The sequence below is a fragment of the Micropterus dolomieu genome, linkage group LG03 (genome assembly GCF_021292245.1).
Source record: "Micropterus dolomieu isolate WLL.071019.BEF.003 ecotype Adirondacks linkage group LG03, ASM2129224v1, whole genome shotgun sequence".
NCBI classification, from domain to species: domain Eukaryota; kingdom Metazoa; phylum Chordata; class Actinopteri; order Centrarchiformes; family Centrarchidae; genus Micropterus; species Micropterus dolomieu.
This window is the reverse complement of record NC_060152.1, coordinates 14,907,499-14,917,281: the sequence shown is the minus strand read 5'-3', so window position 1 is coordinate 14,917,281 and position 9,783 is coordinate 14,907,499. Positions and strand designations below refer to the sequence as shown.

The 9,783-nt window shown below is 42.8% G+C and overlaps 1 protein-coding gene across 5 annotated transcripts in view; it reads left to right on the top strand.

Moving 5' to 3' along the window:
- Positions 1-9,783, top strand: part of LOC123968219 (circadian-associated transcriptional repressor-like) — a 63,758-nt gene that overhangs the window by 49,025 nt on the left and 4,950 nt on the right. For 3 of the 5 annotated variants that reach the window (XM_046044828.1, XM_046044829.1, XM_046044830.1), the window contains one exon: positions 9,393-9,736. In XM_046044828.1, coding sequence (XP_045900784.1) covers positions 9,395-9,736 — 342 coding nt within the window. In that variant the 5' untranslated portion in view covers positions 9,393-9,394. Of the gene's footprint in view, positions 1-7,395; positions 7,612-8,618; positions 8,719-9,392; positions 9,737-9,783 lie in introns of those variants that run through there. The other 2 variants (XM_046044826.1, XM_046044827.1) reach the window with 2 other exon arrangements.

Sequence of the window (9,783 nt, the reverse complement as noted above, 5' to 3'; positions counted from 1 at the left end):
CTCAGGCATACAGGAGACCCAGAACAGGTCTCAGCAACAGACAGATGGAGAGAAAACTATAAAAAGAAAAGAGAGAAAGAATGGACAGAGGAGGAAAGAAATCAGGGAGAGATGAGACCACAAAGAGGGACCAATGAGTGAGAATTAATTCAGAGTTGCTAAAAAAAAAAGGGTGCTACAACAGAGGGTGAGAGGACAGAGAGAGGGACAAAATCCAGGGCTTAGAGAAGGAGGTTAAATAATAGGGTACAAAAACTAGGCAGCAGGGGTAACAGAGACTTAATAAAAGAGAAAGGCAGAAAGATGATGGAAAAATGCACAGATTACTGAGGAGAAATTAACGTGTCAATCTGAGACGTGTCTGAGTTGCTAAAATGGACAATGTGTTTCTCAATCTTTCTGGGATCTTAAGTTTGACACTAAACTTCATCTGATCTTCATCTCATTTATTCTACTGGTATTTTTATTACTAGTACAGTAAATAATGGACATGAGGAGAAGAAGTGAGAGACAAGATTCATGTCACAATAGAAAGTGGTTCTCTAGTGAGCCTGGCATATGAAACAATAAGTTTTGGCGAACAATCAAAAACTGATTCAAAGCACTTTACACTACGCAGTCATTCATTACATACATACATAGGGGTTCAGTATCTTGCCCAAGGACACTTCGAAATGCAGACCCGAGGAGTCAGGGATCGAACCACCGATCTTCTGATTGGGTGACTCGCTCAGCAGGCGAAACTATACTGTATTTCACAAAAAAGGGATCAAAAAGTCTGAACAATAAAGACAATTTTATGTAGCAGAATGTTTTATTCTTTTTTAAATTAGGAAGCTATTAGTTACACCTGACTTGAAATGTGTATTTTTAATATGAACATTTGACTGTCTCTGTTAGGATTGTATAAACTTGCATCATACTAATTCATCATTGCATTCTCCGCGTAGGAAAATGTTTAATAGTTTGTATATGTTTTAGACCAAACAAAGACTGACTGTGAATTTTGTTTAAAAATGTTATATTTTCCCCGCGACCCTGTACGCAGGATAAGCGGTTGACGATGGATGGATGGATGGATGTTATATTTCAGACATTATGTCACTAGTATAAACTAAACATACCGTTGACAGAATTTTATTGAACGACTTGTTCAGTTTTGAACACTAGAGGGAGCCCTCTCCACGTGACAGACTGTGGGCTGAGTCCTTAAACAGGAAATCCACCCTAAAACTATTTATATTGTGTGGCGACAGTAAAGATTTGCTACATGCCTGAAACTGCTCCATAGGCAGTGAATAACGGGACGACGATGGTAATTTTGATGGGAAATGGTGAATCACAGCTATTTTAGAAAAAAACATTGGACCCACGTGAGTCCATCACTATTGTCAATGGAACAACTGCGGACAGCCACCCAATTGCGTCACCAATTAAAGTTTTGATGCACTGATTAGTTGTTTTTTAGGCTACTTAATCACTGAAATATCAATTCAAAATTCTTTTTTAGGGTGCATTAAAATACGTCCGTTAAAATATCAAGGGCAATCCAGACAAGAGTCTTCTGATCTAAATTACATCGCATTCAATGATAAACTTAAAACATTAGATAGATAGATAGATAGATAGATAGATAGATAGATAATCATTTTTGTAACCACATCAAGCCACTGTTTTATTTGCTCTTTATCTCTTCTGTCTACCTCTCCACCGCATCTCTTCACACTGTGCAGCATCTCGCTTAAACGTGAATCAGTTCAGCCAAATTATGCAACAGCAATAACCTTTGCAGGCATCCCATTGGTCGCTCGGCGTGCCGCTGAGGGGGCGTGCTTACAATGTTTGTTTACACTATTGGCCGCGTATGCGCAGGGGGGCGTGTCAGCTGATTTCATTCACAAATCTACCAGAGCAGCGTCTCTCTGACATGTGAGTATCCCCTCTGTTTATACCATAGGGTTATACCGATGAAAACATGTCCCGGCTCCGCAAATGTGAGCGAGGAGGAAAAACGCTGCAGCTTCGGCAGATGAAGCGCCTCTCTGGTTTTGAATATAGGTTCATGCGTAAGCTAATACTATATACATGCTGTAGGCTAATTATATGTTGACATACATTGTTCCTAGAGCTACAGCCAGGGCTGGAAAGGGACAAAAGATCGGCCCACCAAAATCGACCAGACACCCCTCACCAATAGCCTACACCATGCTTCCACATATACCTACTGTATTATTCCGCCTAACCATCTGAGTAGTAAGTGCACCAGTGCACTCATTCACACTCATTTACTGACTCCATGGTGATCAGAGTTGGCCATGAAGTACACAACTCATACTCAAGTAAGTAGCCTACAAGTCATTTTCACAGCAGCGTGGGATTAGCCAACGCCGATGCTGACAAAATAACCTCACCTCAGCCATTAGGACAGTTAACCAAAGTTAAGACTGCATTAGGAAACTAGCTACAAAAACAATGTCAAATGGCTTAGGCTATGCAGCGCTGTATAACGCGAGTGATCACCCGCAGTAGGTGAAAGTCTCACTTTTATGATAGCGTTATGATTAGGCCTATGTTATAATCATTGACCTTAGTATAAATAATCATCATCATTGTCACTAAAGCCTAGTTCACACTACAGTCCGCCAGGCTGTGATCGGGAGTAAATCAGCAGCTGATCGGCAGTCGCCAGTCGTTATGTGTTAACTACTCAATGACACAACAAAAGGGCTCCCCGACACATTTCAGGTGACAGCCGCTGTCAGCTCTTGTAGTGTGTGACCCACTGTCACCGATCAGTCATGTAGTGTGAACGCCACAACGACTTCAAGACTCCCGTCACAGGACGGCAAGTTGGGTAGTGTGAACAGCACGGCCATCGGCCAACGCTCAAAGTCGTGTAGTCTGCACGAGCCTTTACTCTACTTTCATTTCCTGTTCTCTCTGCCTGCTAAACTCTGTCGGCGGAGAGAGACGAGGAAGGAGAGAACTTCGGGTGCCTCTCAAGCAGCCGTGTACTGAATGTAGCTCGTCAATGTCATTTGTTGTGAACCGACCAATCACAGCCTGGATGGGGCGGGACATTTAAAAGTATCGACAGATCGGTGTCACTAACACTGGGGACGCTGGGGACAGGTCAGAATCAGAATGTCTCCATCACTTTTTGAAAGCTTTTGTTAAAAATGTTCTGAAAAAAAAGGCTGCAACGAGAAATGTTGAATAACAAATGAAACAATGCACAATAGGGAAACATGCAATGCAACTGAAATATAGAAGAAACAAATGTGCATTGTCCAAAAGCTGACTGAATTATATTCCATTAGGCCTATATTTTTTAAATTTTTAATTGTCACCCGTCACCTTAATTTTGTTTTCCTTCATGTAAATAAAGACATTTTCTCCATAAATTGTTGCAGAAAATGTGTTCAGAATGCAGGGAATTAAGTGGTTAATTCGCAAAGTCGTTAATGTTATAATATTCACTAGTTTCATCTTATGGTTGAGGATAGCGCGGGTGGAAATGTCTTTGGGTGAAACACGAAATTCAGGTGGCAGGTGAAAATTTAAAATATAAAAATATAATACAAAATAATGCAGTAATCAGTTGCTTATTTATTTTTTTTTAGCTTACTTTCTTGAACAACAGATATTTCTTCTATATTTACATTGCATTGCAGGTTTTCTTATTGTGCAAATAAATCTTTCTTATACCATTCATTTGTTAATTAACATTTCTTCTGTTTTTTGAGCATTTTTTAGAAATGCTTTCAAAAAGTGATGGGGCCAACACCTGCCAATTCAAACAGGGTCAAACAGGTCACAGGTTGGCTTCACCTCCGCTCTCTCTGTCCTTTGGCCCAATGTCACTCAGCCCACCGCCCGGTAGGCTATGCCAGATTGGTCTGGTTCCTGAATCGAACCAATCGATTATTGGTCATAAAGTTACTGGCAGTCAGTTATATAGGGTTGGCAGGTAAAAAACAAACCCCTCCAAATATATAGGCTATGTTACAGTACTGCTAATGCAGTTCTTTAACTTTAACATGACACATGACACAGCTCAACAGTTCACTGGAAGCCATTCTTCAGTAATTCAGCCCTTTTATTCAGAAGGCATCACACAGCGTTGTGAGTCTAGATCAGGTCCAGATTTGTCCCTACTGGTCGACAAGTCACCAAAACAGGAAGAGAAAACGTTTCTAACCAATGAAATGACACACAGCCTACAGCAGCCCTTCGACCTACAGCCAGAGACCAGAGAGCGGTTGTGTGGTTCGCACCAGAGTTCGAGTCCGGCGTTTACACCAACCCAAACGAACCGCACCAAGAGGGTTAACGCTCCAGGGTCTGGTCCAACTGGACAAATCATGGCTCTCAATGCAGAATATTTCAGTGTGACTACCAGAAAAGGATCCACGTGTGACTAAAAGACAGATAGTGGCTGGCTGATGATTTTGCTGAACTAAATTATCAATGTGTAGCCTACTGGGCTGCTTCCAGCAAAATGATGAATGCTTTAAATGTGAAAAACAATCATTTATCCCTGTTCCTGCCAGCAATGCCATGAAATAGCCTATGAACTGTCCAGCCACTAAAATATATGCAATTCGCATATACAGTAGACATGGAATATATATTTAATTTTGTTCCTTTGTCAAAATTTTTTAACTGTATTATATATTTGAGACTACTGGCAGCAGGTATAGTGCAGACAGGACACAACAGCAGGAGTGTGTATTGTTTCCCAGCTGAAACAGCTGAAACATGATATGTTGCTCAGCCCCTGCAAAGCAGGTGGAGACAGTTCACAGTTTAGTCTCTCTTTAGGCCTCTGTCTTCCCTCAGGCAGGTCAGATTTCTGTTGTGGTGTCTCGCTCTCAACACACCTACTTGTGCATTTGGCCTTACAGGAACTCCTGCATGCTTTCACTACCTGACCGCCTGCATGCTTTCACAATGAGCAAGGCTTCAAAACAATCGACTAACAAAATGATATTCAATATTATTAAATATAATTAAGCTCTCTTAAATAATTCTTCAGATAAACCACAGGATCATCTACTGTGCCAGCCTACATGTAACCCAAGGACAAAAGCATCAGGAGTGAAGTGAATCTACAAAAAAAAATTTTTTTTTATTATAATAAAATAAATTTATATATATATAACATTCATATTATTTCAGATATGCAGATATCATTCCATCATTCCGGCTTGAGTAACCCAACTGATGGCTGTAGTTTCCATATTAGGGACCAATTTGACACACTGCACTTTGACCCACTCCATCGACAAACCACCATCCATGGTGGTAGGCTTAACATGGTCACCGGTCACTCCTATTGAATTCTCAGGAACATCAAAACAAAAGAAAATATTGAGAAAAGAATGAAGAGAAAAACACACAGATACCAGGTGGGGGATGGGATGAAAGGGGGGAAGGGAGTTGGAAAGATGGAAATGATGGGGGTGGTCTTCAACAACATGAACTCAGAGGAGGTTCATTGGGTTCATGTGTTGCAGAGGAATGCTGCTGGGGGTGGAAAGCTTTAGCCATCGATCTGGTCCCTGTATGCACAAACAGGCACCTTCCCCTCAGTTTACTACCAAACATTAACTATTATTGTGTTTTGACAATAAGATGAGGGGGTGGCTTGCTCACCAGGTGTTGAGGTTACCAAGTGTGTGCACGTAACTGCAAGGATCAAAGACAGGTACTGTCAATCAATCAAGGACACAACCTGTTGTGTGTGCGTATGCTGAGGAGAGGGTTCAGTGGGTTCATGTGTATGTTGTGCATAGGGGGGGGAAGGGCAGCTTATTCATTCCTGACATGCAAAGAGCTTAGAGACCTCCACCACTCCTCGTGCTTTAACCTGGTGTTTCACATGTAAAAATACCAGTAAAAGCCGGCATACTAAGTGATCTGCAATTAAGTTTTGTAGGGAGAGAATAGATATGATGAGTCTGGGACAGATAATGTGTGTGGTTTACGAATATATAGTGCTGGTATACTGCACTCAATGTATGTTTCAAGACTGGGTCATTGAGTTCACTTTGTAGAGGGGGAGGCTGCTACATGGCCATGAATCATAGACCTGGAACCTGACTTACTGCATTATAGTTAAATCCCTATAACTTACATTTTTAAGTGTTAACAATAGAAACACAATGACACAAAATAGAAAAAAGATATTATTCTTTTTATTTCATTATTCGCCTGTTAACTCCTATCTTTAGCCATGTTTCTTTCCCCAGCTGGGCAACCTGAACAATGACAACCCTTGTTGCACAAGAATGCTAGTTTAGGGTTGTTTGTAACATCAAGTTGAGTCACACAACCTGTTTGTCCGTTTAAATTATAAGACAGCTGAAGAAAGTATAGAGAATGCACATATCTTGAGGGAAAATGGCAAGAAATATACACAACTTAAACAACAAACCTGTTATATTAGCCAATATCTATCAGATAGGGTTAAAGAATTATGTTAGAATAATTTCCTGCCCTGTTCCTGGAAATGTGACATCTTCTATAGGTGTTTGTTCCTATAGGATCGTCAAGTAAGACATAGCTCTTGAAGAGACTTATGAAAACAGCTGAAGAACGGAGGAGGGAGCTGTGGGGGTGTATATTAGCATTAGCTGGTTGTGAAAGTTGGATTGTGTCATTGAATCAAATCGGGGTTATTGATGTTGCCTGGAGACTGACTCTGCAAACTATCAAACACATGAGTGCTCTACTCCACTATAATGTATGTTAACATGTTCTGTGTGGTTAGGTGTGGCTGGACACAGTTATTAAAAATGATATTTAAATATATAATATCTGTTGACTATAGATAATGATGATTGGTTTAATGTGCCTGAATGGATTTTACATAACAGCAATCCCGATAAATGATAAAGATTTGAATTACAGGCTTCTTCTCCACTGATTAGAGGTCTGGCATCCTCCTGCCTATGCTTTGCTGGTGTCAGTTCTTCGTGCATTTCAATTAAACCTAAATCAGTAGTGAGCTGGGTTGCATAAGGTTTCTTTTTTTTCTGATGCGTTTAGTATGCTCGTGCTCTTGTGTTTTGGGGGTGAATGTGAGGGGGCAGGGCATAAGCGCTGTGTACATCAGATATATTAAACATAATTGTGCACCGCTCGGGCCGGCGCCGTAGTGCGTGCGTGTGTGTGTTTACACCCACTCGCTGTAGTAGAGCAGCCCTGCCCGACAGCATACACACGAGCGACACATGAGTGGGCAGGACCGTGAGTGCCTGGGTCACCGTCCAATCAAATGATAGTAAAGCAATCACTGGCTGGAAGGGTTGGCCAATGGTGCGCGCCACAGCCGGGACGGCAGCCAATAGAATGCGCGCAAAACGTGGGCACGTGGATCCGCGCACATGTTGACGTTCGTAAACTGCCGAGATAAAACTGCCAGCAAAGACACAAATCGATGAACTGCCGGGCGGTGTGTGTGTGACAGAGAGCTGAGAGAGGCTGGGCGCCCCGATGTTGCTCCGGCTACGGAGAGTGTATTAACGGATCTGTCGTATCAAAATTAGGAGAGAAGCCGTTTACGATTGTTTCTGGCAGCTGCTGTTTTATCTCACATTACTGAAGGTGAGTATCTCCAACGGTTTTTCTTTTTGTTTGTTTTATAGCTAACGTTTCCTGAAGTTGGCCGGCTAGCCTAAAGGAATTTCCTGTCCCGCTGTATCCTCAATGTGCTCCCGGTAGCCTGTGTTAATAAAGCCAAAAGCTATTTCTTCTCACGTGGCGTTGCTCCATCTATTTTTGTTATTTTTACGTGTGTGTGTGTGTGTGTGTGTGTGTGTGTGTGTGTGTGTGTGTGTGTGTGTGTATATATGTATATATGTATATATGTATATATATATATATATATATATATGGCTTTTTAAGTTAGCAGAACATTACATTGATAATTCATGTTTTCTCTTATATTTCATGTTTACCTTGCTGCCCTGTCACCCGGCTTGATTTCTGATATTTCAAATTATGTATATTTGTTAAATTGTACGGAAGATTTTGTGTAGATATGCGGGGTGTTAGTCTCTGGGTATAGTAGTGCGCGCACACACACAGACAGGCAGCCAACACCTGAAACGCAGCCTCATGATCCATACCTACCTGTGCAGACTGTACTGACACATGCACCACCAGCGCCTACACCCCTATCCCATCCCACTCTGCTACCCCCAACCCTATCCCACCCACCATAGGCATAGGAATGAGGGGGCAATGCAATTAGTGTGATCTTCCACTATTTGTTTCAGTTGTCTCGTGCAGATGCATGTAAACAACGTGACATTTGATTTTAAGAGGAATCAACTGCCCTGAAGGGAAGCCAGCCATGAGACACACATAAAATTTGAATGGAAAGGCATTTTGTCTGCTGGAAAAGCTTGTTGAAAATGCTCTCTAGATATTATTTTTGTCTGCAAAAATCTCTATCACTCTTCTTTGTCTGTGAGGGAGTTCAGACTTTATTTCACATGCTGATAAAAGCTAAGTGTTGGTGTGTGTATGTTAGCTGAGTGTGTTTGTGTGACCACTCTAATTCCCCCCCCCCCCCCCCCCCCCCCCCCCCTCTGTGTTGTTGGGATCAGAGACCAGCGGGCACTCAGAGATTACACAGAAAGAGAGAGAAAGAACGGGGAAGACAGATGACAGAGAGAGGCACATGGCCGGAGATGGAGAATGTAAAATGTGAGTAAGTGAGGAATAGGAGGAGGAGGAGGGCTGGTCTGTGGAAGAGGAAAGGAAGAAGAGTACCAGGCTTGTGCGCATAACGAACAGGATGAGCTGAAGGGAGAGTAGAGAGTAATGAGAGGCATACAGAAACGCAGCCATAGAGGAAGGAAAGGTTTGTGTGTGTATGTGTGTGTGACTCCAAGGGGGATGGAGAGTAAGCCCGAGACAGAGAGGAGGGGCTAGAGAGAGCACCGGAGGCAGTGGGAGAGAGAGAGACTGCCTATTCTGATTTCAGTACTCTACAAGCTCCCATCCCCCTCACATTTTACTCTCCTCTCCAGTCTCCAATCTCCTCAATGGAAGCCAGACATGCGCTACCATTGTGTGCCTACTGCCTACCCCCAGTCCCACTCTGCACCATGTTAAACTAGGGCACTGGTATATGCCCACCATTTTGAGTAATTGGGGTTATTATTTTTGGGAGAGAGGTAGGGGGGAAAAAATGGAGTTTTGCCAAAATGGAAAGCAGTTCTTTTGAAATTATTTTTTCATTTGTTGTCTGCCTCTCACTCTAGTGACAATTTTAAAAAACATGCTGGTTTTTAGTCTTCAGTCAAGCCCTTTTCTTTTTGTTTCTTTCTAAGCTGAATTGTCATGATAACCCTAACCCTCTGCTGCTGCCCCAACAGCAATGCAGTCCCAGGGCAGCACTTCCTCTCAACCCTCCTTTGATTCCCTGAGCTCCAGTGACAGCCTCTTGTTCAGCGACTCTGAGCAGGCAGAGGACGACACAGACGTCTTCCTGACAGACAGTTCTTCCTCAGTTATCGTCGGTGCCGTGGGCGGGGCCGCGACCAATGGAGACAGAGGGTCGGAGAGTCCCGGGTCGAGGTGGATGTGTGGCGGCTTCCCCGATGAAGAGGAGTCATACGGGTCAGAGAACACCGGCAAGGCAGCTTGCGTCAGCTTGGACGAGACAGATCCGACAGGCCAGAGCGCAAAATCACAGGGAGACCTGCTGTTTGCGCAGAAGGTAAGGGGCTGGCTGGAGGGGACAAAGAGTGATAAGAAGAGCCCAGC